General features: G+C 33.7%; 1 protein-coding gene across 3 annotated transcripts in view; it reads left to right on the forward strand.

Moving 5' to 3' along the window:
* Dyrk2 (Dual-specificity tyrosine phosphorylation-regulated kinase 2) overlaps positions 1 to 19,320 on the forward strand; it is a 59,735-nt gene that overhangs the window by 29,932 nt on the left and 10,483 nt on the right. For all 3 annotated transcript variants that reach the window (XM_069048664.1, XM_069048663.1, XM_069048662.1), the window contains exons 2-6: positions 4,241 to 4,384; positions 4,795 to 4,981; positions 12,346 to 12,509; positions 12,756 to 13,033; positions 17,460 to 17,598. In XM_069048664.1, the coding sequence (XP_068904765.1) occupies positions 4,241 to 4,384; positions 4,795 to 4,981; positions 12,346 to 12,509; positions 12,756 to 13,033; positions 17,460 to 17,598 (912 nt within the window). The remainder of the gene's footprint in view (positions 1 to 4,240; positions 4,385 to 4,794; positions 4,982 to 12,345; positions 12,510 to 12,755; positions 13,034 to 17,459; positions 17,599 to 19,320) is intronic.

A 19,320-nucleotide genomic window follows, 5' to 3' on the forward strand; every position in this document is an offset into this window, starting at 1 on the left:
ACCAAAGACAACATTTTTGTTATTGTTGATAACGCGTTTTATAATTTTGGAATTTTTCTGTCATTAATTTAATCTTCCCTTTGTCAATTAGGAATGTTGGCGGTGTATTATCAGCAATAAAACAAATTACCACTTTCTCAAAAATTTGTTCTGTTTAGGCGTCGCTTAACTGGAGGAAAAATAAATTTACCTTTATGCCAGACATTAATTGCTTAAACTTATATTCGTTAAATATACCTTTAGTTTCAAACTCTCGTAAATTTGGAGACACGAGGAGCTTATAAAAAACATCTCAGTTAACCCCCAGGACGCAGGGTAGTCCGTAGCAAGTCGTAAATTCTGATGATGACCGGCAAAACTAATTACTTCACAGTTATTTAATACTGAAAGTAGTAATCTGCTCGCATTAGATGTCAGTTTTTAGATGATATATGTATAATGTTTGAAACTTGGGGAAAGAATCTGTGACACTCCTTTTTATGTAAGGGATATCTTGTGAATATTGATTTATTTTGGCATAAATTTATGAGGATGTTTTCTTCGAATGCATTTTCCACATTCTTCTACGATTAGGTATTTATTGTTTTATTTTGCATCAATTAGTTTTGAATTTCAAACAAATGTGCTACAAAAATCTAGGCCACCGTTTCTGATACGCTTCAGAATAATGTGCTATAAAAGCAGATGAATTAAAAAAAATACGTATGGATGACATGAGGGTGTTTATGAAATTAAAATTAATTAAAAAAGAAAGGAAAACGTGTAATTAACTTTTATTTTATCGAAACGTCTGTCTTAGCTTAATCGTACACATATGTATACAATCGTTTTATTGGTTGCTTACACCTCTCTAAGAATCTATTATTAATTAATTAATTGTTAATAATAATTAATGCTTTATCTTCAATCATAAAACCCATTTTACCACTTACTCTGGGATAATTGTTGCTTCCAATTACAAGAAACGACCGTAAACTTTACCGAAATTGACGTTTCTTTGACATTTCACCGAAAAGTCTGCTTACCAGTGGCGTCGTGTTTGACAATAAAGCTGATAAATTACCCATTTTTACGAATGTAAAATGTAGCTCTTGTTTATTTTATAAATTTTCTCCATTATCAGATAATAATAATAAAATGCACAATTATAATTCCAACTGCTAAAATTGATGAGATGTGATTTATTATAAAGTGACGTTTGAGACCACAAATTGTCTAGGCCCATGCATTGAACGCTTATTTGCATATGATTCCGCTACGGCGTGATCGATAATTTGCAACGCCTGTTCTGATTGTATAGAAATTCTACCGTTCTATAAGTTATGTGTTTGTATAAATTTTTTGAACATGGCCAGGTAACAACCTGAAAAACTGCACATAAAATTATTTTTCTTCAAACGTCCGTAAAATAAGACATTGCACTGCTGCATTGATAATGCTAAAGTGTCACTTCATTGTCATGGCATCTAACGAGCTAACCAGCGTCCGTGAAGTTATTATCTCCGCTGATGAGCGGCTGTAAAGTAAACTAGCTAAATCATTTGAAATTCCTACCTAGTTACTTAACATGTCTTAAATAATTTGTTATGAAGGTTTGAGGAAAAAATAGTATGTATATGTTATTCGGAGCAAAAATGGTTTTATGTGCTTTGGCTGATTTGTCTGCCTCACTGCGTTCGGCCGCACCACATAAAACTTCATTTTTGCTCCTCATAACATAATATACTATAAGATGGACGAAGTAAATTTGAAAAAAAGATAATTTTTATTATGAGCACAATAATTATTTCAGCAGTTTAAAAAAGAAAACCTAATTTTCTAATAAATTGCCGGGATTGCTTTTTTTATTTAAATTCCTGTCCACATAATTCCATAAGTTAAATTAGAGGTTATACAATTTAGCCATGAATATTATTGTATAATGTGGGACATTTAATTACCGTCATTAATACTAATTAAATTGATAATTAATATTTAATTATTTACAATAAACATAAATTGCTTAAAATCCAATTTAAAATACAAACGTTAATAATTCTCTGTTTACAATTTCAAATACATATTAGATGTCCATTGAGATATTTTGTCTAAATTTAGTTAGATCATCATAGTCATTTACTATTCTGTGTCAATTCGTTTTTTATCGAAACCACGACAAACACATAAATTAATAATCTCTCGGAAGTGGGACATCCTTTTTAGTAGGTAATATTTTTAATTAGTTTTTAAACTGTAAAATATGCTACATGGTTGGAGAATAACTTTAAAATTAAAGCCGGGAAAGAATTTAATATACAACAAAGATTAACGAGCCACGTTAAATTTAAATCTTAATATCTATAAATAAAATTTTATTAAATCTTTGTTGGGTTTAACATTTTTTAATTAGCGTTGCAGTTCTTCGAGTTGTGGTAATTTCAAAATTATTACCCACTAAATCTAAAGGTTGTTATTGAAACGTTGGACTGTGTCCTACCGAAATTGACCAAATCCTTAAATGCACATTTCAGAGTGAATATAAAGTGCTTGTTTAAAGCAACACGCTTAATTAACAACGTCCGGATTAAAATCTTGCATTTTACACAATGCGATAAAACTCGTCAGGTCTGATCGCAGTTTTATTTCTCCATTTTATGTAAATTGGGAGCTTGCCGATCCTGCTGGTCCCGCCACGGCATCCTCTTCCACAACATTACAAAATAAATGAGGCGCTTTAACATGCTGACGTTCATCTTCTAATCCATCAAAGGGACATTTCCATAAATCTATTAAAAAGTTGCATGCGGTCTGTGAGACGCACGCTTGCCTGCCGTCATGAAATATTAATTTTGATGCACATGCAACTGCATTCGACAATAAAAACTCGCCGCATAATAATAGCATGAACTGCCCCAACCTATCATCCGAAGTTGTTTGTAAATTCCTGATTTCATAAGAAATCCTCGGCGGAAGAGGTAGGCGACCGACGCAGGGTGAAAGATCCGTCTAAAAGCGGAATAACTCAAATGTCATCCAGGTATTAACTTAATTTGCTGTTGTATATAGCGTGGCTTTTGAACACTCACGCCCACGCCGACGAAAATAGAAAGCAAGGTGTGAAAAATCGCCAGGTTGCTCACTAAAAATAACTCCCGTGATGGATTAGCATTTTCACACTTGATTTTGTGCACACCGTTTTGGATCAATGTGATATTAATAAATCCGCTCCGATCAATTGTCCTTTAACCTGGATGGAACGGGACGTCACGTCAAAATATTTTTAAACGAGCTTCCAATTTATTACCTCATTGTAATGAAGTGTGCAACTGAAGGTTCTTTGAAAAGCTGCACAAAAGACACGCTGTCTTTCAGTATTCTAGCTCTCCATTAGTGATATAGTCTCTGCTTTCGAACACAGAAGATCTGCAAAGAATTTTTCAGATACATATAAAGGCACGCAACGTATTTTTTAGGCACCTTTAATGGAAACGATAATTTTACGTAGTCACAAGCGGACGAAAAGTAACTCTTTTTCGGACGTATTTTTTCGGCGCTGACCGTGGCGCCATCTGTTGGTTTGTTTAGTAAGTTAACAACGAGACCGACAAAACCGATAATTGTCCTGTCACGATAAATTGTGTAAATAAGTAATTATTGTATTGCAAATAGTAAATTTTTAAGTTTTGTTGGCAAGCTGATAAAAAAATACTATAAAAAATTGTTAATATGTATTGATCTACTAATAAATGTATCTACATATTTGAAAAAGGTAGATACAAAATAAATTTGTAATTTTTCCAATGATGTCTTTTCCTTTGTAGTTCGTGCGGTCGCCTAAAAAATTTAATGTCCTCGCCTGGTTTCAAGCCTCGGGTACGCCTCGGCCAGAAAACTCAGACTCGGACAAAACAGATGCACTTTTTGGCCTTGACACACAAATAACTATTTCATATTCAACAAAATTTGAAAAATTTAGGAAGTAGTTTAATGATAAAGGGACGTTTTTAGTCCACTTCAATCGATTGTACGATATCTCACAAAAAGCGAACCCATCAACTCGTTCAGTGAATCATCAAGGATATCTCCCAGCAGTATCAATTCATAATCGCTGGCATATTTGTACGCTTTTTAATATTTCTGTTGCTAATGCTTCACCGAATAAGAGCTGACAGCTTGCGCTGCCATTTTCCGTCTAAAAAACAAATTAATTCCTGTTAAGAGTTTCCGCTTCGAGAAATGATTAATGACGTGTTTCTTTCAGAGTCCAGCAGCAGCTCACCACCATAAGGAAGTATTACCGACAAAGTATGGGTCCAAACCACAGACGACGGCTTCCGGCAAGCACTTGAAGCCCTCCTCCAAAAATGGCCATTCCACATCCAAAACTACGCTTATTCCTTCTGAAGTAGGTATCATTCAGCATCTAGTAGGAATTCGCGACGATTTAAATGTCAAAGGTGACTTTTACTGCTCTCAAACTTCCCACTGGTGTCTGGAAGTTGGAAGTTCGTGTAAAAGCTTTCAGGCCTTGCATGTCTATTTTAGCCAAAATCGGTTCTATAAATAGGCAACCTGCATTAATTATAAACATTGACATAATGACAATATACACAGTTGGGACAATTTCGGCTGAAGAGATGACGCGTTGCGACCCACTTTTGCGCTATTGAATTTCAGCAGTAAAAACGCACGTTCATAAAATTCTCCACTTTTCGTAGAAATTCATTAAATATTCCGGATGGCATGTTCACGGTTATTAACTACCGCTCCGGATACAGATCGATTCTGTATTTTATCGGATGTTGTTCTTTTCAGTTGCCCTTGTTGGAGAGCAGCAAATCGTCGTCAAGACTCAACCTGAACCAAAGCAAAACAAATCTGACACCCAGCTCACCGATGGTGGATTCATTCCCTGCCATCAATAACAATTCCAGAGGTGTGGAGAATCAAGGGACGACGAATAATAACAGGGAAAACAATGGCTTTCCTATGACACCAACGGGTAAATTGCTGTTATTAATTGTTTCCCCACACCCTACCTACTTAAGGCAGAATACGAAAGTGTCGCATAGTTAGCCTCGAATCAACATAAATATTTTTGGAAAACTGCTAAATGCAGGAAAACATGTTGGCGTCTCGAAAACTGTGTTAATAAATTTTCCTCTGATGCATAAAAAGTGAGCTGACGAACAAAACGTGGGAATAACTACATTTTTAGGGTTTTTTATTTGGACAAAATTATCATATTAATTTGGACTAGTTTAGCATTAAATTTTATGAAACGGGTTCATCGAACTTTCAATTCCATTTTAGCAAAGCAAATTTATTATTTTGTAATTCCTATTTTGAAGAATTATTCATTCTTACTTCACACGGTTGCGGTTTTATAATGAATAATGTGTTGTAAAATTGATTCTTACTTTTTCATCTCTTTTATTACCTTAAATGGTATCTGGCAATTTTCCCATTTGACATAATAATTAACCGTAAAAGGAATTTTCATAAAATGTAATTTCGACTTGAATAAGATGTAGGAAGCTAATTAAATCTGCAACAACATTTGAAATCAAGTACACAATAAGGAATAACAAAGCAAACATAAAACTAATATAGTATTGTGAGGTGGGCTTAAAGTGATGAGAAATATTATTGCCGCAACAGTTTTGAAAATTAGTTAGTTTATTACCAGTTTGACCATTTCACTGCTAAGGAACTTTCAAGAGTCATTAATGCCATAGATCCAAAAAATTTGGTTGGAATATGTTCAAGAATACTTACAAGGAAAGAAAACGTTTCTATAGTTTTACACAAGGCAACGAAGTTCCTTGAATGATCAGAGAATTATAAAAATTATTTCATAAACATATTTATCCAACACCTGTTTATTATGAAGTCATAATAATGCATATTATGAGATCTATAAAACACCAGTGGACTTATAAACCCATAATTACTGTTTTGATAAAATTAAACAGTTGAGAGAGAATTGAACAGTTTACTGAACATCAAAAAATGTAATAGGTACAGTTACGGCCACGGATTCAAAAAAACTTATGTAGCCTAAGCTTTATTGTCATTATGACTGCCATTTAAAATTTTTGTGACAGAAATTCTGTCACGCACAATAAAAATCAAAATGCCACCAGTAACGTTTTTGATTGACAAATTGACATCCATGTCAAAAATTCCAATGTAGGGTTAGAGATATATAAAACTTGTTTTACAGCTAATGTCAGTTGAATGACAACGACTGACGAAATTCCGTGGCCGTGACTGTACATACATAAAATTAAAATTAGAACAATTCATTTTTGGGCGTTAAAGAAGTAACCCAACAGCAGCACCTCTTCGCTTACCCCAGAAACATCATTTTCTTGTTTCCAGTTATTGAAGTCATTTAATTCCTTGTAATAAGCATCTTTGGATTTCTTCGGTAGCAAACTCGATGTGCCTTCTTCAACATCTTTCGGTGTTGGATAAAACTATGTATTACACTCGTGCCTTAACAGCAGATAAGTCACTCAAGAAAAATTAGCCCACTCGAGCAAGTTCTCATGGCTAAACATTTCTTTCGTGACTTATTTACCTTATATAATTGTATAATAAATAGCTTTTAATAGTGAAAGATAATTAAACATACTTTTCTTTTACGAATGGTATCGTGTTTGAAAATAATACCTACTATTGCCATAAATGCTGTTACAACATTAAATCTATCCCCAATGTTTAAAGAATGGGAAACACTTTCATAATAACATATATAATAACATGCGTCTTGTATAATTTTGTCTTCATATTGTTTACCTGTACAGTGGTTTTAAAAATTACCTGAATTTAATTATAGTATAGAATGAAAGAGGAAAGAGAGTTGTCATAACAGCTCTTCATATCATGATGTGGAAAAAATGCTATCTTCAAAACTTTACAAACACTGGGAAAAAGCCTCATACTTGTGTGTTGTACTAGAAGATTGTTTTGCAACTTTAGTTGTATCAAGAGTCGAAATAATTGTAAATGGAATATTTTCAAAAACAACAAATGTTGTGTAAAGTGCAAATATTGGCATTCTGCATCTCTAAAGAAAACCTAAGGTAAAGTGTTTACACCAGATCCATGAAATTTGTTGTGATAGAGTGGCAAAACCGTTAATGTGCAGAATAGAAACACAAACAATGCAAAAAGTGAGGTTAGATTTAAACAGCTGATCCGTGATGCGTTCACAATCGACTTCTCAACGCCAACTTTGAGGAAAATTTAAATACTCTTATTCGGAAAAGATATCTCACATCCATTGATTAGAGAGTTTTCATTTTATCACTACGGAAGTTTGCAAACTTCATTTTAAGTAGCAAGAAACATTATTGTGGAAATATTGTAGTTTGAGCACAAAGAACTTTTCTTGCAAAGTAAACAGTTTCCAAATGTTCTAAAGCATGCCCAAATATGAACTTTTGATATTGGAATGAAGCAATGATATGATGAAGATAAAATTGAAGAAAACCAAAATCAGTTGAAGGAAGATATTTATAAATTTGCATTGACTTAATAATTCTTTATTTTTCACTTTAGTATAATTGCATGATAACTCCTAGGATACGAAATACGTAAACATGTCCATAACAACCGGGAAATAACAACAGGGGGTAATAAGAATAAGCGGGCGTAATGAATTCATAACGCCTTCATCAATTCATAATTGAAGCATTGGGTGGAAAAACAGCGTTAAGCTATTAACGCTGTTTTTTGTATTATTGGTAAAAACGATTGTTAAGGTATCTAGGATACCGTAGTAAAAATCGCAATTTTATCTAACGCAAGGTTAAGAAGTTGTAACTGAAAAAATAACAATGGGCCGTCTCAGCGGTGAACATGTTCATGAATTTTCCACAGGTTATAATTGCATAAAGTTATATCGTTCTATACCTTAATCGCAACTTTAATGAAAGACAACTTCAAAAACGTTCTCGTAATACAGCCCAACCTGTATAACGCTGTTTTTCCTTGAAAACACTGAAAATTGTCGTTTAATAGTGATGGTATACGTGGTCGTCAAATTGTTCTGAATATATTTTTCTAAAGTATTTTTCGAATATGTAATTCGTAGAACAATAATCTAAAAATATTTTTTTGTTGACATCGATGGTTCGGTTATGTAAAATCACCTTCTTTATCGCATTTTCTTGAATGATTTTAAATTTAGTGGAAAAACAGCGTTCTCATTATTTTTTTAAATGGGCTGTAGAAAAATCTGTTTTATAGTATTACTTTTTTTCTTGAAGGAAAACAATAGCAACTCAGTGAAATAATAATCCTCACAAGCCACAGCACCATAACTCATATAATTTTGTCATTTACAGCATTCAAATTATTTCAAATTGATTTATCTCGGAATGATGTTTTCTGGATAACGCTGTTTTTCCACCCAATGCTTCAATTGCAAAGATGCCACACGTATAGTGAAAAATAAAATCTTGTATGCACCACGGCGTGCTAAAGCCCTCGAGCTGGATTCATCGTTCTCCGGGCGTAATCATCGTTGTAACGCCCTTGGTGCATAAATAGGTATTTCAGTTACTTAAGTGTTCATTACACGTTCTCTACCTATTGTTTTTATTCATTTTAATTTGATTTCATTTTTAAATGCCAACGAATAGTACAGCAATCGAACATTTCTTCATTGTCAGTGTTTTAAAAACGTTGATTATTATGTATTTGCTAAACACGTTTAAAGTGATTTCCTTCACAAATATTTTCAGTTTATAAAACAATCGATATACGTAGTGCATTTCTACGATATAAATAGATACCTGTGTATTGTTGTTTTATTATTTTTAGATATTATTATCAGCGGCAAAAATTGTTGCACAATTGCAATATGTGTAAACAGGAGACGATACAGTTCAAAAATGTTTCCTCACAACCACATGGACATAAATTTGATTACCTCTTACCAAGAGAATAGCAGACATTATTCAAGCTGAAAATTCTTTATGAAAAGCGAAAATGTGTAAAAAACATAAACGACAATAATTTTTAAAGCAAATCAACTTCTGTATTTTCCGTGACTGTTGTTGCGTGAAATCTTGCGTATAATAATGAGAATATCCAATTTCTTTTGCACAGTTTTTTGTGGCATCTTTCGATTCAGCAAATCTGCAAGTGACAGATTAACTTATCGACTTCCATTTGGGAACTTTCACCAACTAATCAGACCATTCTAGAACGAAGAGATCCTCATTAACGGCATCGATTTTGCCACCAACCTTTGAAAACATTTTTTTATTCACCATTGTCACCTGTTTTTTGCGTCCTCGCTTAAAATGCTTTCTTGATACCAGATTAAAAATGAATGGGATTAAATATTTATTAACTCGAAAAAAACGTTAGTATCTTGTACTTAAATTAATAATTGATTAGATTATCGAGCAGTGGGTTAATTCTTTAAAGTGATCAAACCGAAATTCACAACGCAAATACATTTTTAAGTGCGATACTTGAATATTAAAAAAATGTGTTTTTTATTCTGTACAAAATCGATTGACTTCTTCCAAGAATTGCGAGGTTCTCTTTCTTATCAAAAATAAAACACATGACAAAGCGATTGAGAATCGACAGTTCCACATAATTCGTTAACATCGATCGCTCTGAACTCTAGAAATCTCAAGGGGTCAACTTACATGGAATCATGAAAAACAATAAATTGCTTTTTTAAGTTGATAAATCGGGGGAAAGGTGAGAGGACTTGGTTTCTTTAGAAAAGGAAAAACCGATTTAAGAGTGATCCTTTACAAATGCTCACTTCTCCAGCTTTGTGTTTTCCCACCAAAAGAAATCTATTCTTGCGAAATGTAGTGAACTAGCGAAGCAAACCTACTTCCAAAATCTAGTTTCCAGATTTTATTTAGAACAAGGACCGTATATTGCACTCCTGTTTTCATCTCCCGTTTTTAGTTTTCCTATGACAGAAACAATTCAGATTTATATTAGCTGCAACTAGATGCATGCAGAGTTTTATTTTTCAACTGTAATAAACAGTAAAATGTTAAAGTATGAATGGTTTTAAAATTACGCGGTATAATATAAGCAGACTATTAGCGGTTTAATATTCAGCTTAGCTTTTATTGGATTCCAAAGTGTATAAAGTTTTCAACTGGATTTGGAGGGAAGCCAAGGAGCACTTTTAACATTTAGGGAAGTGCGCAGTGTTTTGCTTGGAGTTTTCGAGTGTCCAGAAGTTATTATTTAGGAAACTGTTAATTGTGCATGTCTAAAATATAAAACGAAAAAATCAACAACAAACCTAGAAAGAACTTGAATTTATGGGCAACTTTTAAGGAACCCCTATAGAAATAATTATTAGGATCATTAATCCACAACAGTAAATCTTGTTTAAAGTTAGGCCGGAGTTGCAGTTTTGAGCTCGGGATTTGTGTAAATTAATGGAGTTCTCGTTCCGTAAATCCACAATTTTCTCACAAGAAATATTAAATTGTTTCCTATAAAATAATAGTTTATATGGAAAAATTAAACTATAACTAAATTTTTATAAAAAAATAAATCGACAAATATTTTAAGTTTAAAAAAATATATTAAAAATGTATCAATGTTAATAGGTATCGGCTTTAATTCTTTTAAAACTAAAAAAATCATGTACTGATTTACAGATTTGCATTTAGACGATAACAGAAGATGATTTAAAAATAGAATTGTGGTTTTAGAAAATCTAGTCTTTAATCTTTTTGTCAAGATAAAAGTAATATACGGGTCAGCATTTATTGACCCTAACGTAATAAAAACATTAGGAAAATTTAGACAATTTATTTCTCAACATAGTCCTTTAAGACACTAATACACCTGGCATAAAGATACTGAAATGCTGTGATCAAATTTAAAAAATTCTTTTGTTTGTACCTCGTGTCACACACTTATCTCTGTCATCACTGATTCACCGTTTTGGAAATTGCTTTTTTAATTTTTAGAATGTGCAGGAACTACACCTGGGCAATAAGAGAGTTGTTCCAATATTATGGATAGTAGCTACAGAAATGAAGCTTTTGTGAACCAGAGCATTGTTCTGATAGAACGTAACACATATTTCTATTTTCTCTTTTTTAAAATAGCATCGCGCAAATTTGGAAATATATTTAAAGTACTTCTCTGTTCTACTCTCTCCACACGACTTACTCAAATCACTTCGTGAGAATCCCGAAAAATTGTCACAATAACGTTTCCACCTAAAGTATTGGCCACTTCAAAAAAGTCACAGGTTTGCAATAAATTTAACAGTATCAGAGGTAAATTTGTATATTTGTTTATGAACAACACAAAACGAAATTAAGTGTATAATTTTAACTCATAATGACAAGCATCAACCAAATTTTAGAGCAACCGAGAGTAATGAGACTATTTGTTCATAAATAATCTTTATTTCAAGCCTGTCGAAAATCTCGCCATTGTGTATCTCTATAGAAACGGTTGAAGTAGCTTCAACTCCTAGGAGTTGAAATGTCCACAGGCGACTCGGCCAAGTCAAATGTAAGGTCATTTAAAGCATGTCTTACTACATATTACTTATCAATAATTACACGAAGTATTTAATAATTAAATTGTAAATTATAAAAAAGCCTGCAGCAAAAGAAAATAAATGAGTTCATATCCGATTGTTTTTTGTGATCCGCTTGAAGATAAAATCGTATATGTATATCATTCAGAGTAGAAAGTCTTTTTGTGCTTCGCCCAGTTGCGACCTCGAATTCGTCTCGGTCTTCAATCTCTGGACTCTGCACAAAAAGGCTCACTTCTACTCTCAATGATAACTATAATCTACTATACGTATTTCTACTTTTTGTTTTACTATATTTTGCCATAAGAGATGTAGTAAAGTGTATAGATCAATAGCAATTGAAACTAAATTATGTTGTGGTTCGTAATACCTAATAATAATCTACATTGAAGACAAACTTGTGCTTTATGTACGTTATTTGTTCAAAATTTAACGGCCTCCAAAGTGTATTATGATTACTGTAATATAGCCATAAATCTCTAATAATAAACGTACAAGTTTGAAAAAGTAATAGAGAAACCACCTCAATTGGGGGAAATGATCCAAAATATTTTTTATTGTAGCTACTTATTTTAACATTCAGGACACGCACATGCCGGAGTTTTGAACCGGCGTGGGTAAACAGTCAGTTTTGCGTTTGATAAATTGTTTGAATATTTGCTGTGATCCTCATCGTTTTAATAAAATTTCGATTAGTTATCAGGAATTTATGAGATCCAAAATTTCAGTCGGTCGATATGACTGGCGTTTCTCTTCCGGAAGCATTCATATTTGGTGGAATAAAATCCCCTCTGATATTGCAGACGCTCTCAAGTTGTACGGAAACCGCTTGACAGAGTTCGAAAAGAACGAAATAGAGAAGTACTCGAAGATTTGGTATCTGGGTGTGAACGCGTGCAAAATTCATGGCGAACCAGGAGGCTCGCAGAACTGCGGCTACGACGACGAAAGTGGTAGCTACATCAAGGTAAGGCACTGAAATCTCCATCAAAACATTTTCGAATTAAATTAGCGACGTCTCCGGTGTAACTATGAAACCAGACAATTCATCATGGAATTTATTAAAGGCATTTATCATCGGTTTAATTCAGTTCCCAGCGCTTCGATCCCCGGCTTAATCATAACAGTCCCGCACCGTCTTTTGCCTTTAATAATCATTTTCCGTAATATGCGTGACTGTATTACCCCAGTAAATTCGTAATAATTTATTCAGGTTCTGCACGATCACATCTGCTACCGATACGAAATTCTGGAAGTTATCGGGAAGGGTAGCTTCGGACAAGTCATCAGAGCGCTCGATCACATGACCAACAAGCACGTCGCCATCAAGATCATCAGGAACAAAAAGAGATTCCATCATCCTGCTCTGGTGGAGGTCCGCATACTCGACCACCTCCGAAAGAAAGACAAGGATGGCAATCACAACGTCATTCACATGTTGGAGTATTTCAACTTTAGGAACCATCTGTGCATCAGCTTCGAATTACTCAGGTGAGCGTTTGCCATTTTCAAGTTGCTTGCATGTAGCAAGGTTCCTGCGATACCATCTTAATTGGGAAAAATACGTAAAGTCGCACACCACAGTCGAATTTTTTTAACTGATAAGGGAAACGTTTCTGATTCATCAAACGTTCACATAAAAATTTTACTGCCACAATTCCAGGTATTTTAAACAGCTTTAAATTACCACTGTTTGCAAATCGCGTTATTAAAACGCTAAACTCGAAGTTAACGCATTTCTGTTTGTTTTATTATTTAATACGTATAAGTAAATCAGGGTGATTAAAAAGTTTCTGGACCGAAACTGTAATGGACCAGTTTTCGTGTCTTTGATTAGAACTAATAAACTCACAAATTTGAAATTGGCAAAGATGAATGGAAGTTGCTTCATTGTATAAAATCCGTAGGAGATTACACATTACGAGAAAACAATTTCGTCGCCGAGTATAACGTATAAGAACAGAACAAAAAATTATTTGATTTCAGATTATGTCGAAGAATTGCAAAAAAAAATTAAAAAATTCAGTAAGTGAAATATGTTCATCAGCTTAAGTACTCGGCAGGATTGTTTTCGGAGATTGACAGCGTTGCAAAACACTGTAGACAAATTATGACTAGTTTTCCCATAAATTCCCTTCGGAACTTGTCATAACAAGTTAATCTTTCTCCCGAGACTTCCAGACGTGTTGTAATTAGAGAGTTTGCAAGTGTCTAGTTTAATTGTTTCCATCTTATTTTGTGAAAATGACATATGTACTACTTTTCTGTGAAAAATATGATACTTGGTAACTCACAAAAGAATGATATTCACTTTTATTTCTAAATGCATCATCGATAGTAGTACTTTGATACGTGTTGATAAATTATAATTATGAACAAAGAGAATATTTCTAACAAAACGTAGCACAAACCTATTCTGCGCAATAGCATCAAGGCTCATGACATTACGTTATTCATGTCCTCAGAACTCTTCTTAACAATTTTTTCCACTGAGATCTGTTCTGTGACGCTCTCTTCCTAGCCTAGCATTCTCACATCAGCTGTCACTGTCCCAAGCCATTTTCTTCGGTCTTCTCTTCTTCATTTTTCGTCCTTTTTCCTATAGTAGGGATCTCTTCAAATGTCTATACTCTGGCATTCCACCAATATGTCCCAGCCACCTTATCCTTTGTGCTTTGATATGTTGTACCTACTATACTACTGTGTCTCCATCTTCACTTTTTTTCCTTTAAATATTTTCCCCGGCATTTTCCTTTCCATGCGCCCAGTTTTATCTCGTTCTTTTTTGTTAACACCCAAGTTTCACACCCGTATACCACCGTCGGCCTTAGTACTGTCTCGCATAGCCAACTCGGTCCCAAACAGATCGTGAATGCCTAATACGTGTTGTTTTCCGTTGTATATTCCTTATACGGGGTCATTATAAATGATTGTCTCATCGCAGTAGGCGTTGGTGACGTAGCTGAATGTGCCGCAAGCTTTATAACATGAGTGAGACTAGCATCGCCGATAGGTAGCGCTGCTGGCGGTAGTGTAAATTTTTCTACTAGTTTGTCTACCGTTGCGAAGCTAGCGGCACATCCCAAATTTGTGTGGGTTTTCAACGCCAACTGCGATGGGACAATAATTTATAATGACCCTGTATTTGAATTTTGCTATCTTTAAAAACTGCTTCTAAAACTGTATTAAATAGCACAGTTTGTTGATAGCGAATCCCCTTGTCTAACTCCAATTTTTGCTGCAAAATTTTGTGATACTCTTCTGTTGAAATTTTGTTCTGTGTGTCTGTCAGGGCCATTTGTGTCGGACTCATTAATTTTTTCATTGCTTCAATTATAGTTTATTTTTTCCTGTTGAGTCATAACAAGATATGGAAACTTAAGTTTTCTTCATAGCTTTGCTTCTGTAACATCTTCAGTGTAAAAATCTGGTCTGTAGTTAATCTGCCCTGCCTAACTCCTCCTTGGTGTACTATTAAAGTATCATGAAAGAGGCTTAGCCTGTTTCTAATTATTCTTGTCAGCACTTTGTAGGTAACGTCGAGCAGCGATATTCCTCTAATTTTCGCAGTTCGTTCTGTCACCTTTTTTGGGATAGGACATATTATCGGGTTTTGCCATTATTCACTTAAAAAAAGAAACCAATAAAATATCTGTAGAGAGAACCATACAAGACTTCCAGGTTGGAAAAGTATTCTTCAAAATAAATGTTCCCAAACGTTACCGTGAACGAAGTAGGAGTTAGAGTGAAGAAAAGAACATTACACAAATCAGTTGGCACCAAAATTAGTAAGTCTGGAACAAATTTTTTTCAAAAGGAAAATTTTGAATCATTTCATTTTTACAAAAGTTACCGTGATAAATGATAAATTCCAGAAGCAGACGCAAAAGCACCTTTCTGAAAACCTCTTTTCTTTATGTTTTAACGATGGTGGAATCAAGATCTCACCTTATTTCGAACACGATTTGTCAATCCTTTCATTCCCATTTCCTTAGGGAACATGGAGGTAAAATAGAACTTTAGAAACTTTAGATTGTCTTTTAATTACTATACAGGTGTCCCAGAAATAGTGGGAAATCTCTCGAATTTAAATAGATCTGGTGACACTAATGTCACACGTTTCTATTAAAAAAACATTCCTCTGAGATACTCTCTTTTGATAATTTTTGGATCTGCGCCCATATTATTTGAAGCTATTTGGGACAGTATGTTAGAACGTTGGATAACGTTCTTATGGGCTTAGGGGCAGAGCACCTTCAAGCTCATTAATTCATTAATCTCAAAAAAAACCGCTCTTAATGGTGACAACCATGAAGATCAATAAATTAAATAAACCACAATAATTAGCCTCACACAAGGAACCTTCTTTGAAACTTTAATAGCGTTCCAGTTGAAAATGATCTGTCCCAGATTATTGCAAAGAATCCGCCATTCGGAGCTCGTCCGATGATTTTAGGATAAACTCTATATAGTAGAAAGTGTACCAAGCTCAATAGTGAATTATAGTGAAAGAATTATTATTCTCGGGTAGATATAGTTTCTGCCTATATGAGAAAATATGACAAGATTCTGACACAAATTTTGTAAAAATATGTCATATCAGTTCAGGAAAAGATTATCCCAATTGGAAAACAGCATCATGAATTAAATTTTTCATTAAGAATCTCAACGTTGCTGTTGAAGAAATAATTTTAATATAATTTGAGTGACAAAACATTCTTCTTGCGAATGGTGCAATGAAAATGAAGTAGAGAAAATATTTTATCAGACGGCATGCGAATACTGTAATGTGGAGAGAAAAACAGTCACTTTGGAGTTTCTTTGCCTTAGCCTGATGAGGTAGCGAAAGCTCCCATTAACACTAGCTCTACGTTTTGTAAAATAATGATACCACGGAGTAAACTACACTCGAGGGACATAATAAATTTAGTGTGTAGTCTTTGAAGTACGACTCATGGCAATAACAATAGTTTACATAATGCGTAAATACAAATGAAACGTAGATGTAAACAAGTAGTTTAATAATAATATCTACAAAAAGTTATGGAAAGATAAAAGTATAAGTGAACGATAATGAGAGGAACAGAAAGCGAAACAAATAATTGCTAGATTTAGATATAAAAATGAAAAAAAATTGGGCTTGGATCAACGAGAAGTATGTAATGAAAATGTAAGATTTATTGCAGAACACATCTCATGAAAGTACAAGAGAGAAAGTTAGGAATAAATCAGTAAAACCGAATTTATATCAAATAAAATCTTTTGCAAGGAGAATCTACCGAGAATCTGTAAGCGCTAAGACGAAACAGAGAATCGAAGCAAATTGCCAATTGAAATGCATAATTTGATATCAAGTCGTGCAATTCTCGATTGCATGGGATTCATAAATGCTTGTTACTCTAAAACACCCTAATTTAAACCTTCGTTGAACGTGAAGTTTAAGCAGCTGAATAACGTAATGTAATCACAGACACCCTTCACGTTATTATTTTTATAATGAATTCAATTATTTTTTATTTTTTTGTATTTTCACTGCACATCTACTTGTGAAATTTACGCAAAATTTCAATCGTAAGAACAATTTATGAAATAAACGTTGTTCGGTGACATTTCTGCAAATGTCTCAATTACAGACCTGATAATTTATTCACGACCAAACCTCAAACTTCCTGTAAAACAACAACGAACATTCTGTGATCGTGACAACTACCGTTAACAATTTCCTTCGAACTTAAAAGAAAGAACATGATAATGTTTAGTACCTGGGAAGAAGCAACGAGATTAATTGGTCGCGCTGTAAACTTTGATAACCTCCTCCAATAACAGTACTTAATGGGCGTATTAATTAAAACGCAGGAATTTTGTTGCACAAGACATATTTTCGATTTTCTCAGCTCACAATGAAAATTTATTTCAGCCTTAATCTCTTTGAACTTATCAAGAAGAACAGCTACCAGGGATTTAGTTTAAATTTAATCCGGAGGTTCGCCAATTCTATGCTGAAATGTCTGAGGCTACTGCAGAAGGAAAATATCATACACTGTGACCTCAAACCGGTAAGTGATTTAAATTTTTGCGATCTTTTTTATGAAAACAACCGAATTCACCTTATTATTTTCTTTCTGGAGGCGATCCCCCATAAATCAAAATATCTGACGTTTCATATCTCTCCCACTGGGATCTTTGGAAAGATAGAAACGTCGTCGTAAAAAGGAGTTATTTCGTTACGTTCCACTACTTTTTATCGAATTTTCAACAAACATAAATAAAACATAAATTAGAAATTCGCGAAAATTAAAAGAAATCTTGAAACGTAATTTATTAAAGTAAAAAAAATAACAGTGAGGCAAATTTCTTTATTAATTTTATAAATGTGGTATCACTATTAATGTATTATTTATTAAGTGACTATTTTCATCATTAACACCACAGTATCATTAATTCTTACATTAAAGAGAACTTTCGTAGTAGCTTAATGTGTAATCTTACGTAGCAGCGTTTCAAATGTTAGCAAAATGAATATTTTGGAATATTTCTTTTTTGTGCAAATATGCTTTGTCTCAAAAATACAAAGTGAGCAAAAAGAAAACAAATCAGAGCAGGCGTTGCAAATTTATCGGTCATGTCGTGGCGAAATTCTATGCACATAAGCGTTCCATGCATAGGCGTAGAGAAATGTCAATTTTAAAGAAACGGTGTTGTTGCTAACCTTGAATTTTTTTTTAGATTTTTGGAGAGATAGGCGACCAATAAAACGACTGTGTATAGCAAATATACATATGTGTACGATCAAGCCAAGACAGACGCTTCGATAAAACAAAATGTGAGGTAGCAGTCGTGATTTGTTTTCTTGTTGATCACCTTGTATATGATATTTTACACTGATTTTTTTCTCAGTATGGTGTAGTTAAAATCATTTAAAAAACGATTCCTTTTGGATGACTACACTGTACAATTGCAAAAACGATTCCTTAAGACCTTTTAAATTTTTTTTCAACCTTCACGAAGTCTGATATAATTTGTACAAAAAGCTGTACAACGATGGAAGAATAATAAAATCTTTGTCTACGGATCATTATTCTGAAAGAGTTCTAGTATTCAGGAGTTGCTTTGGTTGGAAAATCTCCGTAACCTCGATCATAAAACTGTCGGGAATTACGTTACTTTCCTAAAAAAAAATTATTACACCGTACATTTTTTTCCATTTATTACAAACACGATGTGTATTTATCATAAATATTTTATACGTTTACACAAAAATAAAAAATGTGAAATGTGAAAGTTCGCCTTGAATGCCGCCAAAACCGTTCCTCTACAAACATAAACGAAAATAACCTTTTTTATGGTTAATGAACTTATTTGGCAAGAAGTTAATGATGTGTGTTTATTGTAGAAAGACAAAGGTCGCAGGGGTAATGACAACTTGTAATGTGTGACGTAAACACCGTCATAATCATTGCTCATTGTTGTGTGACGAAGCTATTCATCCGTAAAACGTCACCTTGTCCCGGTGATGACGTCAAAGGAACATTAGCGGGCTACGGCTTGTCCTTGTACTCCTAAACTTGTTACTAAAATTGTTATAAATTGATTAAATCGATCGGTGTACAAGGATACATGTATTTGTTTGAATTTGAAATTCCAAACGGATTTTGTATTTAATTGGCAACTTTTGTAATGTCATTGCCACACGTTCCAAAAGTGCAAAAAATAAATTGGATTTTCACCTATCGCATAGCCACGGCTCAGTGCAGTAAAATGTAAATTACAAAATTGAA

Source organism: Tenebrio molitor, chromosome 5 (genome assembly GCF_963966145.1).
Source record: "Tenebrio molitor chromosome 5, icTenMoli1.1, whole genome shotgun sequence".
NCBI lineage: Eukaryota > Metazoa > Arthropoda > Insecta > Coleoptera > Tenebrionidae > Tenebrio > Tenebrio molitor.